The sequence below is a fragment of the Lampris incognitus genome, chromosome 4, assembly GCF_029633865.1.
Source record: "Lampris incognitus isolate fLamInc1 chromosome 4, fLamInc1.hap2, whole genome shotgun sequence".
NCBI classification, from domain to species: Eukaryota; Metazoa; Chordata; class Actinopteri; order Lampriformes; family Lampridae; genus Lampris; species Lampris incognitus.
In genome coordinates, this window is record NC_079214.1 from 61,701,639 (window position 1) to 61,722,307 (window position 20,669).

Sequence of the window (20,669 nt, forward strand, 5' to 3'; positions counted from 1 at the left end):
CCAGAACGGTGCTTGTCCAATCCTACCTTAGCAACGGTCCGTCAAGCTTTCAAACACACAGCAAAATGCTGAACCGGTGTGCCTATGGGATCTGCGGATCGGATACTAGATATCTGGAAAGTTTGGAGGGGGGTGTCATTTTCTTTCCCTTCCCGAAACCCAGAACGCAAGAAGCGCAATGTCGGCAATAGAGTTGGCAGTATAGCAGACCCCATGGCTAGCTTAATCCATCCAGAACCAACAAAAATACCTGTCTGCTCCAAGCTAAGCTTGCTACTAGCTAGTATTGCTAGCTAATACAGCTAACGTATTATTACTGTTACCTTTACCCACGCAATGCGCTGATTTCTTCCTTCATGTTTTGGTGTTTTCCGGCTACTTCCTGGATAGTTCTGAAATGCTTGACGGGCGTAGCAACAGTAACTAAGGGGGGCGGGACTTTGCGAAAGGTCAATTGGCCGTTGCACTTTCAAAATGAGTCGGCGCAGCGGTTCCAGCTCATTCCACGTGTATCTTAAGCTAACGAACGGGCTATAGTATATCTGCTGGTGGATGCGACTGAAACGCCGAGGGCGGATTAGTCTGCTGCTCCTTGCACATCTGGTGACACGCTGTGACAGTGCAGCATAGCGCAGAGTAGGAGAGAAACCAGCTCTCCATGTGCCGAGAGGCGCCCCAAATAACAACCACTCTGACAAAACACTCAGCAGAGCGAGTCTCACAATAACGGCAGACATCTGCAGATGGAGACAGTTGAAAGAAGAGGGGGAGTTAAGAGATAACTAGAATCGTTATCATTACAATTAAATTAAGTTCTCTTTCAAACCAAACATCCTAAGATATGAGTGGAAAGTATTGTTCTTGCAAATGCATTTATAATCTTTTTTTATACTCGAACGTAGCTTAACCGTGCCATGTGATATGCTACTTCAGTACACTGTAGCAACAAATATTACTGGAACCACTACAGAAAAATTGCAGATGAACGTTTAATGTCCAGTAATTCACATTATAGACACTGCCACTGACTATCCATGTAACACTGGCCGCAATTTCCTACATTGACCATGCACGGTGCAGTAGGTTTTGACCTGGTCAGGTTTGTCTACAGTCGAAACGGATTTACCTTAGGGCTGTCCAATTTTAAATATTCATTTTGGATAATATCAAATATCAATGTCTGTGCGCAATAATGTAGTATATGGTGATTATCTGAACATTTCATCGGATTGAAGGTCTACATTTGTTGAACATAGTCAAATTGCTGATGAGATGCAAAGGAAGTTGAAATTGTCTTTCTTTAAAAACATTTATTATTTTAACAATATCCAATTATATCTAATAACCCAAGAATGATATAATAATAATAATAGTATTAGTATATCTAATAACCTAAATTTTCATTTTACCAGTAATATTGCTTGTAGTACTATTCAAATGAAAGTTGCTTAATTTTTTACCTTATTTTTCTATTTTCTAATGGTTTAAATTAAAGCTGTTCAAAGTGATGCTAGGCAATATGGAAACTTTTATGACCCTCCTAAGTTTAGAGGATTTTACACCCATGTGTGTGTCTGAGTTTACATAAGTATGCAAAATACCATATTTAAGAATCCAACTGAGGTTCATCGGAAAGTTTTCGGTATACTTCTTTCAGATATTTTAGGCTTCATTTTGTGAGAAATGTTAGGTAATAGCTTTGTTATCATTAATTTAAACAACAAAACCGTTATTGAGAGTTGCATTTTGACCCTTATTCACTTTGCCATGTGATCCTGCACTTTGACCCTTTTTGGTCTATTTAATTCTATTTCATTTCTGTTTTTGTCTTTTAATTTCACAATCTCTTTTTTAATTTTTTTAATTTCTTTTTATTTTATTTATCTGATTTAATGTCTTTTTTGTGCCCTGTGTAAAGCACTTTGAATCACCTTTGTGTATAAATGTGCTTAACAAACTTGCCTTATTAGCGATGTGGCAATATCCAGACGTCATGCTGGTGCTCGAGCATTTAAAGAAGAGAAACGGTAAAACTGAATTACCGTCCAGCCCTCGTTGACTCCAGCAGCAGAAATGCGTTGACCTTGTTTTCTCTGGGAGGCGAATACTTCTTGCTGTCGCGTCAACTGCTCACCTTCCCCTCACCTCTGTCCTTCCCCGTGATCCCAGAGGCCTTCCTCCCTCCTTTCTAATCCCCTCAGCTCAGTGCCGAACGTCCCAGGACATCCCCGCCGTGCCCTGCTCTCATCCACCTGTCTGGGACAGGGATCACTCCTGTCATCAAGGCTCCGCTATACTGTGACGCCAGCCGATTTTCTGTTGTCGCCCCTAAGGGGTTTAAGTTGTCTTCGCCCATCGGAGCCCGTGACGTCTCCTCTTCCTCCTCGTCTTCCACCAGCACCCTACCCAAGCTTCCCACCCAGCCAGCGGGGCTGTCTGTAACCCGCCTTTGTTACCACATGTCAGTCCAGAGATGGCGGTTGTTAGCTCGAGACTCATCACAGCAAGACGCCGTTCACACCTCACTAACGACGCGTCCGTCTGCTGTCAGTTTAATTAGATCGGATTAATCAAACTTTCTGACAAACTCAGCTCATCAGACACATTTCCTTTAGTCGGTTTAAGGCCAGTAAACAGGCTTAGGCAGTACAGGGTATGACAGCACTACGTCATCAGAAATATCCACGTAAAGACCAGAGGGTTTTATAGGAATTCCTCGCTAGAGGAGAAGTTATCTACGGTCGCTCTGGATCAATTTTAGTTTAAGCTGTGTGCCAATCATTTTCATCGCTCTTAATGTATAATCTCTTTATTAACACATCAAATTCTCAACCTTAATAAAGCATGAATTTTTTGTGTATTGATGGGGGGTTTTTTTCAAACCAATTTTTGGTATTTACTTTTTTTATTCACGACTTCAAAGTTCACTTTGCTTTTGTGACCATCAGTCCTATACAGTTTATGATGGGCTTGCCTCCGGAGGGCTTGGTCGGGCGTCCCAGCAGACACAATTGGCCGTGTCTGCGGGGGGGAAGCCAGATGTGGGTATGTGTCCTGGTTGCTGCACTAGCGCCTCCTCTGGTCGGTCAGGGCGCCTGTTGGGGGGGGGGTAAAAAAATAAATGTGTGAAGGGCTGTGGGTCCACTGTATTTGGCCATTGAAAAACTATAAATGTTTGTCGGTTGTGTTTTCTGATGTGGGAGAGGAACCTGCTAGAACCCTTCCCATCATCACTGCTGACCAGAGAGCAGCTGGAAAGGTAACCAGATTACACTCGTTTCTTTTTATTGCACAACAGCGCGAGTGCTCCTCGTTGTCAGTTGGAAGGTTAGGTCTTTGACAGCTCGCTGGCCGATAACCACTTCATTTTTCCATCCCTCTTCAAAAGCAGTGTTTTGCTGCATTTTTGTCATTCAGACAACATACCATTCAAATTTCTCTGCTGACCTCCGGCATGGGCAGTTTCAAAAAGCAGTAGGAAAGGGATTTCAGCCAGTTGAAGGCTTGATTGTTGCGTAACAAGCTGTATAATCTGGTTTCGGGACCTTTGCTGCATGTCGTTCTTTCCCCTCCTCACCTTGTGTTTCCCGTCCACACAATCCTGTCTAATAAAAAGGCTAAAATGCCAATGATAATATAAAAAGCCGTAACAAAGCTGACTAAGAAGTATGTATCTGCTAATGAATCGAATATTGATGGAAAATCTAGGTGGCATAGTTAAGGCTTAGTTCTCCCATTTTGATTTTAACTGAGAATCAGAGGCATATCCATGACTGTTTCTTAAGTCTGAATAATGCCTCGATCAGATATGGTGGCATTACTACTCTGCCTGGAAACCTGGTCCGTCTTTCTCTGCATGGTCTTGTTGTGTTTTGCAAATGTGCCGTAACTCACTGCTGTAATCAGAACCGGGACTCCCCCGAGACGGGGTCTGTAATCCTGTTTCAGAATCCAGCGTCAGAAGGCTCAGTAAGTTCTCGAGCCACAGTCAAAACACTCTTCCAGTCGGCAACTCTCTGCTCCCCAAGGCAAGCTGGCGTTAAAAAAAAAAAAAAAAAAAAATACTATCCTCAGGCGTTCGGGTGTACATTACATCACTGCTGGGTGGCGCCTTATCTCACTGCCGTTTCAGAGGTTACAGGGAGGGATTAGGAAGTGGAGCTAGAGGAAGAACTTTATATGCCAGAGAAATGCATCGCTTTTGTCATTCTTGCTCACTGCTTGACGGCATTCTGTGCCTTTACACTGCGACGTAGTACTTTATACTCTCTTGCTGGCCAGTTGCAGGCTGAATCAACTCTCCATGTAAACATAGACTGTATCCTGAATTAATAAATCAAGAGAAGGCCATTTAGAGCAGCGGTTCTCAAGCTGGTCCTCAGGTACCACCAGTGTGGCTGTATTTCTGTTCTGCACGTAGTTCATCTGTTGTGTCTGTTCACATTCATCTGTTGTGTCAGGCTTTCAAACCTTCGATCAGGGACATTTCAGATGTGGAACAACGGGTGAACATAATTCAATATCTAGCAGAATAGAAACCCATTCACAATAGTGGTGCCTGAGGACCGGATTGAGAACCACTGGGCCGGAGGTCCAGAAAATAAAAGGACTAACCATGCACCACCCATGTACTAAACCAGCTGATCCGCACTGCAAGGCGGAGGAAACTTGTTGGTGAAATTGCTAGTTTAGTACATGGGTGGAGCAAATACATGGTTAGGACTCATATAGTTTCTTAAATGGCCCTACCTCTTCCATAGTATTCCCGTGCCCCAGAGACGGTCTATCAGTCAGTCCATTCAAAACTGAGGCGTTAAAGAGAACTTCCTCCGGAAGCTATCGTGTTCCGCTGAAAAAGCTCATCAAACTGGGAAGTGTTGCGCTGAATCACGACACCGTGATCGTGAAGGTGCGTTCCCCTCGGGAACAGGCAAGGCAGGCGATTATAATGCTAAAATTTCACATCCCAGTGCTAGTAGTGTGCTAGCTGTGCATGGCTTATATATGTGCAGTGCTTCAAGCTCAAAACGTCACTTGGCGGCTCTCGTCCCTTGGTAGCTAAACGGTAAAATGGATTGTGTTTATGTAGCACTTTTTCCAGTTGCAGCAGCCACTCGAAAGTGCTTCACCCACGCACACACCCACACTCATACGCCGACGGCAGTGTCAACCACGCAAGGTAACAACCAGCGCCTCGGGGGCAGTTAGGGGTTAGGTGTCTTGCTGAAGGACACCGCGACATTTTTGCAAGGAGGAGCCGAGGATTGAACTGGCAGCCCTCCAGTTACCGGACGACCCGCTCTGCCTCCGAACCACTGTGGCCACTTGGGGTGACGGGTGGGGGGGGGGGGGACTCTTTCACTGCCACTCTCAAGATGCAGAAACAATCAGGAACAGCAGCAGGTGCTTTTCCTACGCTATTCTTGTCCCAGACAGACATGGACAAGGTTGAAAATTGGTGAATTTTCCCTTTAAACCACACAACCGCAGATGATGAGAGATTCTTTTGGGCCCTGACAGCAACACCTAGGCTCTCTCTGTTACACTAGGTCCAGCGTCGCTAGTCCCTTCTCTATTCCCTCTGACTCGGGAATAGAGAAGGGGGGGAGGGGAGATGTCCCCCACATATCCAATAACACGGGAGAAAACATCAGCCTGGCATGTCGCTGCAGGCCATCTCATTTTCATTCCCCGTTTCCTCCCTTCTGTTTGCCTCTTAATGTTGCAGCCTTATTAGAAGTTTCACCTTACATTAGTGCCCGCCTGCGTGAATGGGAGGCTCGCTGGCAGTGGAAAGGAAAAAAAAAATCCCAGACCTTTCCGTCTCCATTAGCACAGTGAGGGTATCATGGGGACAAGCATTTGATGACACAGTTTTTTTTCTGTCGCACCCAGATTATGTCAGCGAGCAAGAGCACCCACTACCTGCCTCGCCTACCCAATGCTGCAAGCAGCTAAAAAAAAACCTTACTCTGTATGGGTTTAAGCAATGAGGAGACGGAGGTCCCGCAAAGTGGGGACGGTCCTGACAGTGTTCGGGGGGGGGCTTGTGTGGTGGCATTTGTTACCGAGGAGGAACCATAAGGACACTGTTTGTTCAAACATCACACCGTAGCCCCTGCAGGAAGGATTTAGGGAGCCACTTTGGTATGTTAGTGTGCGTGTTTGGTAGTAAGTGTTGAGCATGGCTGAACTCGGACCTCATTATGAAATACTGTTTAAACAGTGCTGACACTACTCAATCCTGGTTGATGCCCCCCCCCCCCGCTCTCCTCCTTCAGCTCTCTCTGTGTTCACTTTACTGTTTTAAAGCCCACGGCCGAGTCTCTGCTTCCTTCTGTAGCACAAACTTCAAAAATCCCCTTTCGACCATACCTTCCGTAACGTGGCCGGAATGGTTTTTCCCGGCACCGGCGGCAGTTTTCCCGGTTCCCACATGCAGCTTCTCTCTGTGCGATTTACAGAAAGTGTTTATTCACGTGACATGACCGTGTCTTCCATCTCGTTCCCTGCTCGCGTAGGACGTCTCTATGTCGTAAAGTGCGGCATCTCTCGCGGGATTCTTTTATTTATGCGTTAATTAAGTTATTCATTTATCATTTTGGTGTTCTCGATTTTCCAAACGAGGGTGCCACACCGCTAACGCTTGCTTTCCTCCTCCGAGCGGACTGAAAGAAGCTCCTTTATTTGTGGGTAATCTGTTTTCCGTATTTTCTAGATTATCTCTTTTACTGGTTTAAAAATAAATCCAGGGGCGTCCGGGTAGCGTGGCAGTCTATTCCGTTGCCTACCAATACGGAGCTCGCCGGTTCGAATCCCCGTGTTACCTCCGGCTCGGTAGGGCGTCCCTACATACACAATTGGCCGTGTCTGCGGGTGGGAAGCCAGATGTGGGTATGTGTCCTGGCCGATGCACTAGCGCCTCGGGGGGGGGAGCATGATCCTCCCACGTGCTACATCCCCCCTGGTGAAACTCCCTCACTGTCAGGTGAAAACAAGCGGCGGGCGACTCCACATGTATCGGAGAAGGCATGTGGTAGTCTGCAGCCCTCCCCGGATCAGCAGAGGGGGTGGAGCAGCAACTGGGGCGGCTTGGGAGATTGAGGTAATTGGTGAAGTACAATTGGGGAGAAAAGGGGGGGGGGTCCAAATAAATCAATACATGAACCCAACACATTAAACTGAGGGAAGGTTTATGGGTTAGCTGGCATGTCTGAACGAGGCTAGAGACGCCAATAGCTCACCCGTTGGTGCTCCCTAACTACAAGCCACAAGGCTGAATGGGGGTTGAGGGGGGTTAACGGGCTAACCATTCTCGCTGTGATGACTCATGGTGAAGTGGTTCATTCTGTGTTTTTCCACGGGAAGCCCTCCTTGTATAAACACGTCTTAGGAACATCCAGCTCAGGTAAGCGAGCACGTATTGGAAGATAAATTCAACATTGTGTTTACTCAAAGCCGCGCTTTCTCAGAAACCACCGGGTTCGTGTTAAAGGAGAGCCTTGTGCATTCCTGAAGCTGTAAGTGGCAAACCTGTAGGGGTGAAAGGTCATCTCTTTTCTCAGCTCGGTTCTTTTCCTAGCACTTGCCTCTTACATGATCATTCCAGCCGGGGTCACATGTCACTGGAATGTCGTCATGGCAGTGGGGGGTGGGGGGGGGGGCAAGAAAAATGTTTTTAACAGGGATAATCACATATCACATTGGAATTTGGGCTCGTTCAACTGTTACACTCGTTGCACCCTGGGAGTCTCGGCTAAATGACCAAATGTACAACAAGCACAGGTAGAAGACATCTTCTGCCTTTCAGCCATTATTTCAGCTGGCAGACTGGCGGGCGAGGTGGCATCAGCAGCAAGCAGGAACCTGCTGAAGGGTTTTGTTACCAGGCTTCCTATGTACCCCCCCCCCCCACATACACACACACACAATACAACTGCTGCTAGGATCCGAACAGGTGAATGCTTCTCTTGGCTTGTGTTTCTACTGAGTCTCGGCATATTGGCTCTTAGCGTTTGAGATGGATGACATCACCCCAACCTGGACCTTCACTCTCTCATCCACGTGCTTTTCATTCAGCCAACTTGTCGTTATCGTTCTTATAGACAGCTAGAGAAGAGGAGCACAAGTAGGCCTGTCACGATAGCTACTTTTGTTGGACAGTATATTGTCCCAGAAGTTTTTGCAATAAACGATATTGTTGTCATTTTGAGACCATTTTATGCCACTGATATAATGATAATATAATATAATGCAAGTACACACTTTCAAAAAGCAATGAACTTGAAATTCTCAAGAATATTCAGAAGTTGAATGTGAATTTATTTTTATGTTTTTAAATATTCTTAAGCGTCCGGGTAGTATAGCGGTCTATTCTGTCGTTTACCAACACGGGGTTCGAATCCCCGTGTTGCCTCTGGCTTGGTCGAGCGTCCCTACAGGCACAATTGGCCGTGTCTGCGGGTGGGAAGCCGGAGGATGTGGGTATGTGTCCTGGTCACTGCACTAGTGCCTCCTCTGGTCAGTCGGGGCGCCTGTTCGGGGGGGGGGGGGGTAGATTGGGCGGAATAGCGTGATCCTCCCATGCACTACGTCCCCCTGGTGAAACTCCTCACTGTCAGGTGAAAAGTAGCGGCTGGCGACCCCACATGTATCGGAGGAGGCATGTGGTAGTCTGCAGCCCTCCCTGGATTGGTAGAGGGGGTGGAGTAGCGACCAGGACAGCTCGGAAGAGTGGGGTAATTGGCCAAGTACAATTGGGGAGAAAAACGGGAAAATGCAAGACACCCAAAGCGCTTCACATTGAAGGGGGTAACTCACCTCAACCACCCCCAATGTATAGCACCCACCTGGGTGATGCACGGCAGCCATTGTGTGCCAGAACGCTCACCACACATTAGCTTGAGGTGGAGAGGGAGGAAACATTGAGACAACTACATGGGGGGGTTATGTGGCCAAATGGAGAGAGCCAGGTTGGGAATTTTGCTGGGACACCGGGGGACCCCCTACTCTTTGCGATAAGTGCCTTGGGCTCTTTAATGACCACAGTGAGTCAGGACCTCAGGTTAACATCTCATCCGAAGGACGACATCGCCTACAGCACAGCACAGTGTCCCCGTCAGCACTGGGGTTTTGCTGTGTGTGTGTGTTTTTGTTTTGTTTTGGGTTTTTTTATGTTAGAACCAGAGGGAAGACTTCCCCTTACTGGCCCACCAACACCACTTCCAGCAGCAACTCAAGTTTTCCCAGGTGGTCTCCCATCCAACTACTAGCCAAGCCCATACCTGCTTAGCTTCTGTCATTCGGCAGAGCCAGGGTACATGTTGGTTGGCTCATTTCTGTTAAAGGCTCACTGACATGTTTACTTATTAATACATTTGTCATCAGAAGAGACTCTGGTTTCAGTTTTGAGTGTGCCCATGACTGCGCCATCTATCTAGCCAACATTTTTAACTGGTGACACATCGTGATCTCTTGTTGTGAGCTCCTAAAGGTACTTGTCTCAAAAGGCAGCAGGGACTAAATGGGGTCATTGGTGTCATGGACAAAATGGGGAAAGTGGTTAGCAGCGTACTGAAATGAAGAAAATGAGACCATTGCATCTGTCCGCCATCCGGAGAGTGTTAATGTATGTGCACACATATGGGAGTAGAATCCTGGGGAGGAGAGAAACTTCTGCAGAATGCCAGCATGCATGAATACAGGTTTACCGATTATGTTCACCCTTGCCAGGGACTTCCTCTTTCTTTCTGTTTCTGTAGAGTTAGTATAAACCACACTGTGATTGTCTTCGCCTGTAAACCAATACTTTCTTTGTTTCTGGGTTCTGGTTGTAGTTTATAGCAACAGATGAACTTCTCCATCACGACTGGCCAAGCATCCGTTACTGCTCTTTAGGCTAAGATCAGTTCTGTAATTTTTTTTAAACAATAGACTCTCTGTACAGCTCAGACTAGTTGTGGGCTCATCATATTATCTTGCCTGTTGAGTGTTTCTTAACAGTCTCAATCCAGTCCAGTAAACCGACCAGAGGCAGCCCACCAATTCTCAGCGGAAGAAAACATTTTTTTCTGCACCCTAACTAACCGTTATCAGGAGGAAAGGCTCCATCTTAAACGTAGGCTGGTCTGGGGCTAAGATCTATGTTTTCGATGCTTGACCCCTGAATTGAATCACATGTGTGTGTGTGTGGGGGGGGGGCATTGACTCCCGAGAGCAGGTCAGTAAGGCTCTGGGTTACAATGGGGTTCAGCCTCATCTGTCAACTATGGCGGTGGTGTGAACTTATGTTCATGGTGGCCTTACCCAGTACCATCCATGCCGTGTCATTATCCACGTCTGCATCTGTTTGTTTTGTCTTCGATTGATGGCTGGAAGAACTGGTGCTGGATCAGCTGGGAGAGCTTGGTCTGCTGCATCCTGTGGGCCCAGGGACCACGGCCCTGACCGGCGCTGCGCCCGAAGAGGTAACACCAAGGGCGGTCTGACAGGACGCGGAAGCGGGGAAGGCTAAGCTAACTGCTAGCCCATGCAGACCGGCAGTTCCGATAACACAGAGGGCGGTCTGGTGGCGGCCTCGCCTAGCCTTGACTGTGTTTTGGTGTCGTCATGTGGAGTGCGGGGAGGTGTGTCCAAGGTGTCTAGCTGGGAGAGCTGGTGTTGGATTGGCTGAGGGAGCTTGGTCTGCTGCGTCCGGTGGGCCCAGGGACCACGGCTGTGCCAGAGCTGCACCCGAAAAGGAAGCACCGAGGGCGGTCTGACAGGATGCAGAAGCGGGGCAGGCTAAGCTAACTGCTAGTCCATGCAGACCAGCAGTTCCGACAGTCATCCTTGCTGGCGTTCGTTCTCTGGACAGTGGACTTTTTGAACTGTGTTGCACTGAGTGGACAGTGTTGTTAACTTGGTATTTTTTTGGGGGTTTTTTTTATTATTATTATTATTATTTTTTTGCTTTGTTCTCTGTTTGTGTATGTTTTTGGTGGTGTCGTTTTTGGGAAGTTTTGGATGTGTGTTTTTGTCTTTTGTGTTGCACTAATGTGGGCATGGGGAAATGGAATTTTGTTTCTTTTGTGTACGCAAGCAAGTACATGAAAGAAATGACAACTTGTTTCTGATTCCTGATTCCTCAACTGCTTTCACATCTAACCTCTGTCTTTTTTCTTCGTTAGATAACTGTAATTTTGTTTACTATACCAATATTGCCTCAGACAAATGGAAACAAGCATAGTATTGTTGGAGACTGGAGGGAATATAAGGTTCCTGTAGAGCAGGGAGCATTCAGCCTGCCCTTTCTCTCAGCTCCTGCTTTCCCCAGCTCTCATTTGGGCTGGAAGAGATTTTGTGTATGTGTGTGTGTGCGCGTGTGCGCTTGTGTATTTGTACATGTGTGTTTTTACCCTGCAGTAATGCAAATTTGTTTAGGATGGTAGCCAGTAGCATCATGCCAGTAGCTAATCCAGACTGAAAACTGAGCGGTTTCATTTCTTAGTGCTACTAAAACTGGGTGGAATGTGCCTTTATTGTGGGCAGAGTCAGACTGCAACGTCATATGAAGTAGGGACAAGCTAGCCAGGCAGTTTGTTATACGTAGTAGAGTGTGCAGTAGGGTTTAGCCTAGGTGTGGTACAGCATAGGTTTAGTAGGAGTATGATATGTTGTATGTGTTGTGCATGTCTCTACGTACACTTTTCTAGGGGCGGGAGTCTTTTGGTTTCTCGTGATTCGATTTCGATTCTTGGGGGTCACGATTCCATTCGAAATCGATTTTCGATTCAAAAGGATTCCCGATGCAAAATCGACTCCATATTTGATACATAGAGATGCTAATTTCAGGATCTTTTCCAGCCCGCTGTGCGCTGAGAAGAGCGGTGTGGCAAATTATGGTGTGAAAGCAGACTAAAGTGTGTAGAAGATTATGTAGTTTCTGTATTTGAAAAAGTTGTATCAATTGATTGCAGTAATGTGAACACATAAAGGCCAACCTAACCTTTCTCGGTAAAAACGACGCGATGGGGGAAAGCCGGTTTGAATCCCCGTGTTGGCTCCTGCTTGGTCGGGCGTCCCTACAGATACATACAATTGGCCGTGTCTGCGGGTGGGGAGTCTGATGTGGATGTGTGTCCTGGTTGCCAAACTAGCGCCTCCTCTGGTCGGTCGGGGCACCTGCTCATGGGGGAGGGGTAACTCGGGGGAATAGCGTGATCTGCCCACGTGCTACACCCCCCCCCCCCAGCAAAACTCCTCACTGTCAGGTGAAAAGAAGCGGCAACTCCACATGTATGGGAGGAGGCTTGTGGTAGTCTGCAGCCCTCCATCAGCAGAGGGGGTGGAGCAGCGACCAGGACGGCTCGGAAGAGTGGGGTAATCGGCCGGATACAATTGAGGAGAAAAAGGGAGAGAGAAAAAAAAATCCAAAAATGAATAAATAAATGGACATCCCAGTTTTCATGTGCTGTATTAGTAATTATTTGTGCGGCCCAGTCCTCAGTCTCTCTAAACTGATCTGGTTCTCTGTCCCAGCATATACCCCCGGGTCTGCGAGCTTGTCTAGACTTAATGCTGCAGGGCATGCCTCTCTCCCAGTGTCTGTCAATCACCATCTTGGCTATGCTGTGTGCTGTAGCTGAAACCTCGAAGACATATCCTGTCAGTCATTCTCAGTGAGTTGTATTGTCGGCGGTAGCAAAAATAACACAGTGGCGTCCGGCAAGGAAGTTGAACCAGATTCAGCTTCTGCCCGAATGCAACCCGACGTAACGCTGTGGCAGATGTAAGCCGGCGATCAAAACCGAAGACCCCTACGTGGGCCGTGAGCGCTGATCGCAATGGACCGTATAGTGACACGCCCACACCGCCGCTGCGGCAAGGCGCCGCATTGCCCGATTCTGTGTGAATGCGGCCCAAGTCTGCACTGTTCAGCAAAAATAACGGATCAGATCGGTACGCGATATCGGTCAATACTTAATGATCTGTACTTGGAATTTGTAAGCAGCGAAGAAGTGATGTCGGTGCATGTTTAATAAATGTTGAAAAACAACCTGTTCCCCCCCCCCCCACCCCCTCATCTTTGTCCTCCAGAGTGCCCTGAGAAATGCGGACGGCGAGCGTGCACTGCAGATGGCAGGTGCTGTCACCCCCAGTGCCTGGGCAGCTGTACGGCCCCCGACAGCGACACAGCGTGTGCCGCCTGCCTGCACTATTACCACGAGGGGAGCTGTGTGCCCACCTGCCCGGCTGGGACCTACAAGTTCGAGGGCTGGCGCTGCATCACCGCCGACCTCTGCTCTAAGATTCATCTGCCTGACTTTGACAAATTCGTCATCCACTCCAGAGAGTGCATGCCAGACTGCCCCTCCGGCTTTGAGCGCACCGCCCCAGACAGGTGAGCCACCTTTCTTCTTCAGGGAGAAGCTACTAGAGGGAGCGAGGCTGAATTACTGTTTTAACACGAGTCCTTTTGGTAGCCAAATGTGAGTAAATAGATGGTTTAGTCTCAGCAGCTTGTCCTGTTCTACAGCCCCACTTACCATCTCTCTTACCCCTTTCTGTCTTCCTCCAGCATGTTCTGCAGAGCATGTGATGGTCTGTGTGATAAGGTGTGCGAGGAGAAGGTTATCGACTCCGTGGATGCTGCCCAGTCGCTTAAAGGCTGCACTGTTATCAAAGGCAACCTGCACGTCAACATCCGCCGAGGCCGTAAGCACCAAAGCATTACCGCAATATTTCTACAGTAATACTACTATATTGTTATTAAAGGCAAACTGCACATTAAGCACTAGTATTACAACTAATGATATTACTCCCTGCACTGCACAGTAATGGAGTAACAAAAGATCCACAGGAACCATAAGTATTATTACTACAGTACTACAGCAATTATGCATTACTTTTTTTTTTCTTAAGAAAAGGGCGGCACGGTGGCACAGTGGTTAGCGCGGTCGCCTCGCAGCAAGAAGGACCTGGGTTCAAACCCCGGGGTTGTCCGACCTTGGGGGTCGTCCCGGGTCGTCCTCTGTGTGGAGTTTGCATGTTCTCCCCGTGTCTGCGTGGGTTTCCTCCGGGTGCTCCGGTTTCCTCCCACAGTCCAAAGACATGTAGGTCAGGTGAATCGGCCGTACTACATTGCCCCTCGGTGTGAATGTGTCGGCCCTGTGATGGACTGGCGGCCTGTCCAGAGTGTCCCCCGCCTGCCACCCAATGACTGCTGGGATAGGCTCCAGCATCCCCATGACCCCATTTAGGATAAGCGGCTTGGATAATGGAATGGACAGAGCAACTGTACCAGTATCAAAACTTTTAGTAGTACAAGTGCTAGTAGTAGTAACAAAAATGATATACTAACCTTTGACTATTAACACTAGTAACTTGAAAAGGTATAGTAGGCTGCTTCCTCCAACTTTTTAGGCCATGGTTGCTGTTAGTTGGTGACACTGAAGCTTATGGGAGGTTTCCAGCCTGATTGTTCCATAGTGTATTGTTTAACTGTTCTCTGATATATGAGCTGCAGACATAATGGTGACGCCATCAGCGGCGCCCTGAGTCGTCGCTCCCAGCAGACAAGGCTGTCTGGAGATTGATGGTCTGCAGACGGTCTGGTGGAATTTAGATGATTCGTAACTCGAGCGCGCAAAGGACAAGGCGAAAAGTTCTTTAGTTTCTAGTCAACGCTTAGACAGTTGTTATATCCTAAAGCTCTGTTGAGCGAGGAGGAGGAAGAAAATAGCAGAGCCAACGGCAGAAGACAATACCAACATGGGTAACACTTTCTATGAAGCTTGCATCTATAATGCCCTATAAGCATCTATAATACTCTATAAGCATCTGTAACACCCTATAAGCATCTGTAATGCCCTATAAGCATCTATTGCATCTATAACACACATACTTTCCTATAATGTGTATTACACTGACTAACGGCTATGGCTGAAGACTGTGAAATAGTACTGAAGTCTCATTATGCATCTCTACAAAACTTCAGCAAAACAAGTTGGCGATGATGCATTATGGCATTTGACAGATAAACAGGCTAATGATGACATATTTATAATGCATAAATCAGTTTTAAATTGACATAATATATCATAAAGGTGGTCATGAGGTGTTGTGAGGGCGTATACATGGTTATAATGAAGCTTACAATGACTTATAGCTACACTTAAAGGGCATTATAGACACTTATAGGGCGTTATAGATGCAAGCTTCATAGAAAGTGTTACCGCACATACAGATGCACCATCTGTCTCACAAATATAATTGTCAAAAGCAATTTTTTTTGTGTAGATTTGATCTTGTGTAGACAATTGTAAGTATAACTCTGAGCAAAAACATATCTAGGGGCATCCAGGTAGCATAGCGGTCTATTCCGCTGCCTGCCAACACGGGGATCGCCGGTTCAAATCCCTGTGTTACCCCTGGCTTGGTCGAGCGCCCCTACAGACACGATTGGCCGTGTCTGCGGGTGGGAAGCCAGATGTGGGTGTGTGTCCCGGTCGCTGCACTAGCGCCTCCCCTGGTCGGTCGGGGTGCCTGTTCGGGGGGGAGAGGGAACTGGGGGGAATAGCGTGATCCTCCCACGCGCTGCATCCCCCTGGCGAAACTCCTCACTGTCAGGTGAAAAGAAGTGGCTGGAGACTCCACATGTATCAGAGGAGGCATGTGGTAGTCTGCAGCTCTCCCCGGATTGGCAGAGGGGGTGGAGCAGTGACTAGGAAGGCTTGGAAGAGTGGGGTAATTGGCCGGATACAATTGAGGCGGGGGGGGGTCAAAAAAAAAGAAAAAGACTGTAGATGGTTAAGATGGAAGCCTTACGGAGTAGGTATGTAACATTGTTGGAGTAAATGGAGGAGTAAGTGTAAAGGCAGCTCAGGTGCATGGAGGTGTTGACCGAAGCCATGTTTCCGCTTATGTGCAGACAACATGGTGGCCGAGTTGGAGAGCTTCATGGGGCTGATCCAGAGGGTGACCGGCTACGTTCGGATCCGACACTCCCACACCCTGGGGTCCCTGGCCTTCCTCAAGAGCCTGCGCTACATCGACGGAGAGGAGCTACTAGATGAGTATGTAAAAACCCACCCGCAAAGGGCCACGGAAACTTTGAAGGGCCTGGCCCTTTGTCGTCAAAGACGCATGCCAAGACATTCTTAGATGTGCACATTCTCACCCCCAACCACCCGATGAGTCTCGCTACGTCCTCTGGGCTTCTCGTGGGTATCTGAGTCTGTCGGAGACTGGAGCAGCATTGATGCCGGTCTTTACTGTACTCTACTGTGTAGCAATATACCGTGCAGATGTTTTCAGTAAGCAAAAATCTCAATAAGAAAAAGGTATGTTTGTGGTCCGTCTAAGCTTCAGGCGTCCCCCTCCACCCGTGCATCTGTTCGTCCGCCATCATTATGTCCTTCCTTCGGATGGGTACGTAGACGCTATTCAGATTTTTAGTTCAGTTTTATGTTTTGTCTGTGGCCCTGAGTGTTTCCATGGAAACCACACTGTGCAATTACATGTCGGCTGTGTTGGAATGCAAACAGAGGTGGTCGTCACGGCGACCACAGGCCGGCGGATAGAGGAAAACAACAGAAAGGACTCGTATTTATCAGCGGATATTTGACTTTCGGGCTCCGGCTGACAGCAAAGTGTTGTGTGTTAAATGTCACTCCAGATAAGACATCACAAGCCTTTATGCTCTGTTTGTCTGAAAAAACACACTTTGGTTGTTTGATGGAGATTAAAAGGACCTGTTGCGTAGCTAATTAAACATGATGTCACACACACACACACACACCCCCGATCAACTGACCAGGTGAGAGGTAAAGGTTAGGTCAGGAATGTTTGCTGAGTAGCATTGTGGGACGGCGGTGTAGCATGCACCAGGCCGGTGCCACTGCTATGGTAGTGGAAAGTTTTTCAAAGATGGCCACCAGGGTCACGGGGAGGCCTTCAGCTCCCGCCCCTCCCCGCCCCTTCTCCTCTATGAGACTGAAGCTGTCCTCTGTGAAATCTTCTCAAGGCCCACATTCCAGTCATTCTTCAGTCGGGACACTGAGTAATATGCACCCTGTAAACACCTTGTGTATTTTGGACATATTCCCATTATGAGAACTACATCGTTTGAGTTTTTTCATAGTATTTTACATTTTAACTTGTTGTATTAATAGGCCAGGGGTCTCTCGTGAATAAAAACGTAGCCCGTTCGGTGTCAAGTGGCAAATTTTGGGGAACTATGACACCCCCCCCCACCACCACGTCAAAATGTGTTATATTTTCATGCCTAATTCCACTCCACCTATATCTCAGCCCTTTTCTCTCAAGTTAAAGGCTGTATTTGAGGACTGGGCTGAATCTGTCTGTCTGTTCAGCAGTTTATCCGTCCTTACACTCATACCCTGTGTCTCCTCTCTGATTCCTATAGTATGTACGCCTTCTCGGCATTTGACAACCAACACCTGCAGTACTTGTGGGACTGGAAACAACACAACCTGACCATCAAGACGGGGAAGCTGTTCTTCAGAGCCAACCCCAAGCTCTGCATATCCGAGATCCGTAAGATGTGGCAGAAGACCGGTGTCCAGGGAGACTTCGAGCAGAGTGACATCCGGAACAACGGAGACAGAGCCAGCTGTAAGGGTTGACCGAGCCACACTAAAACAATAGCAGGAATAAAACTGAAATTGAAATCCCTTTAAAACGACAAGTACTAAGGCGTCCGGGCAGTATAGCGGTCTATTCTGTTGCCAAGGCTCAGCATTTTCGGTTTTTATTTTTCAAAGCCATCCAGCATGCCGAATTTCGCCACAAGAGGACACTGTTACATAACCTCACACGAACAGGAACAACTTTGGATCCGTGGAAACATAAAATCCAGGTGAAAGTCAGTTTAAAAATCTGGATATTTTTCGGTGAAAATCGGTAAAAACCGAAAACGCTGAACCACGATCCCCATGTTACGGGCTTGGTCAGGCGTCCCTACAGACACAATTGGCCGTGTCTGTGGGTGGGAAGCCGGATGTGGGTATGTGTCCTGGTCGCTGCACTAGCGCCTCCTCTGGTCGGTCGGGGGGGGGGGCTGGGGGGAATAGCGTGATCTTCCCACGCGCTACGTCCCCCAGGCGAAACTCCTCACTGTCAGGTGAAAAGAAGCGGCTGGCGACTCCACATGTGTCAGAGGAGGCATGTGGTAGTCTGCAGCCCTCCCCAGACTGGCAGAGGGGGTGTAGCAGCGACCGGGACGGCTCAGAAGAGTGGGGTAAATTGGTCAAGTACAATTGATAAAGAGGGGGGGGAAGCAAAAAAACCAAAAACAAAACAAGTACTACAAATGATGAGGAATATGCCTTGGTGACAGAAGTGTAATTGACAGTATAAAGGGTAATGTATGCAGAAATTAACTGTTGATCACATAGGGGACTGGGGCTTTACAGCAACCAAGAGAGAAGGAATGAGTTGAAGAACAAAAAAAAAAAAAAAAAAAAAAAAACTGGTACTAATATGAATTTGAACTAATAAGAGCAGAAATGAAAATGTAATGAATTTTAACCTGGAACATCTCTTAGTTAAGCAGAATTCTCACTACATTTCCTGTTGGCTGATTTAAAGATTTTTGCACTGTATAGATATTTATTCCTGCACATTCATCAACAGTTTCTGGCATAATCAAGTTTACAAATGGCTCACGTTTTCAGAGTATATTCTGTATGTTCAGAAGATTATTTAAAATAGCTTCTCTCTACATGATTACACTCCTGGAACAGAGAAAACAGGTCCTCCTGTACAGTGAAAGAAAACCATGTGAGACATAATTAAGGTCTTTGTGGCATTTCAACTGTGATACACATGGCAATGTGTAGATCAAAAAAAAATTACCCTTTACCCTCTTACATGGTTGGTGCTCAAACTTTCTTTAATTTAGCATTCTTGAAAAGGCTTGGTGATTAAGATGATAGCCTAGCAGGGATAGGCAACATGGTCGAGAAAGGTCCGGTGTGGGTGCAGGTCTTTGTTCCAACCAAGCAGTTACACACCTGATTCTATAGAGCAACCAATAGTCTTTGTTCCAACCAAGCAGTTACACACCTGATTCTATTAGGCAACCAATAGCCTTTGCTAAGGACCTTGATTTGTAGACTTAGGTGTGTAACTCCTTGGTTGGAACAAAGACCTGCACCCACACCGGACCTTTCTGGACCATGTTGCCTATCCCTGTGCCCTAGTGGATGCAGGAATCCATTTTGATAACATTGGTCACTTTGGACAACCCTGCTTTTCTCCATCAAATCTATTTTTTTGGGGATTTTTTTCACCCCAATTGTATATGGCCAATTACCCCACTCTTCCGAGCCATCCTGGTTGCTGCTCCACCCCCTCTACTGATCCGGGGAGGGCTGCAGACTACCATATGCCTCCTCCAATACATGTGGCGTCGCCAGCCGCTTCTTTTCACCTGACAGTGAGGAGTTTCACCAGGGGGATGTAGCATGTGGGAGGATCACACTACCCCCACCCCAGTCCCCCACCCCACCCCCCCGACAGGCGCTCCGACCGACCAGAGGAGGCTCTAGTGCAGCAACCAGGACCCATACCCAGATCCAGTTTCCCGCCCGCAGACATGTTAAATTGTGTCTGTAGGGACACCCGACCAAGCCGGAGGTAACACGGGGATTCAAACCAACGATCCCCGTGTTGGTAGGCAGCATAATAGATGCCCACCCGGACGCCCCTCTCCATCAAAACTATTTAACTGGTCTTAAGTGTTTTGCAAAAGCACAGTGTACCCTTAACAGCTTTTCTCACAAATCCAACAACTGCAACTTTCACATTGGATGTCAAACCCTGATCTGTGATACTGTGCCAGATCAGTGTGTATTCTAGTAGTACTAAACTGGTTTGTTGGATTCCTTTTTCCCCTTCGGGGTGTGTTAGTATGTGCTGTGGTTGTATTCAAATCCTTTGGCGGTCCTGTTGTCCCTGTGCTGTGTGTCTCACTCTGTTAGTATGTTGGTCAATAAGTGATTCACTAAAGCTAATTCCTGGACATTCATTTCAGCCAGAGGTCAGAAAGTACTGAGAAAAATTATCTCCTCATTGTAGACCCAGGCAAATGTAGAATTTAAATTGATACCAAAACAGAACCTGTCTCTATTCCTTGCCTTCCAAACAGCACTACCTACACAGTTTCTAGTTGAGTTGAACATTGTCGTTTTGCATAATTTGACACAATCGCACCAGCAACAAAGTTAGGTCAAGTGGGGAGGAGGACCAGGTAAGGTAAAGGGGCAGAGTAGAACGTTACTATTGTGGCTACTCATCAATGAACAGCCAGTGATTTACAAATTTGCTGCCCAAAGGACTTATTCTAGTGATGTGCAATGTCCACACATTACCTTCCAACTGATTGTGCTATAACTCTAAAAGGGTTACTGTGTGCAACACACACACACACACACACACACACACACACACACACACACACACACAGAGTCTCTTTCATTTAAGATTGTCAACAACAAGTTTGTGCAGAGCAAACAGCTGATCTTGGTTTAACACAGGCCTGTGTATGGAGCTGTGTGAATTGTTACATAGCCTTTGCCCTCTTAACATCTTTGGATACTACAGCTAACTTTATAGGCTGCTGAACTCATAGCTACAGATGGGTCCAATTTTTGAGGATGTGTGGT

At 47.2% G+C, this 20,669-nt stretch overlaps 1 protein-coding gene across 1 annotated transcript in view; it reads left to right on the forward strand.

The window, feature by feature from the left end:
• Positions 1-20,669, forward strand: part of LOC130111866 (insulin-like growth factor 1 receptor) — an 88,020-nt gene that overhangs the window by 49,003 nt on the left and 18,348 nt on the right. Inside the window, exons 2-5 of the mRNA XM_056279163.1 lie at positions 13,078-13,381; positions 13,559-13,695; positions 15,911-16,055; positions 17,408-17,616. Of these exons, the coding sequence (XP_056135138.1) occupies positions 13,078-13,381; positions 13,559-13,695; positions 15,911-16,055; positions 17,408-17,616 (795 nt within the window). The remainder of the gene's footprint in view (positions 1-13,077; positions 13,382-13,558; positions 13,696-15,910; positions 16,056-17,407; positions 17,617-20,669) is intronic.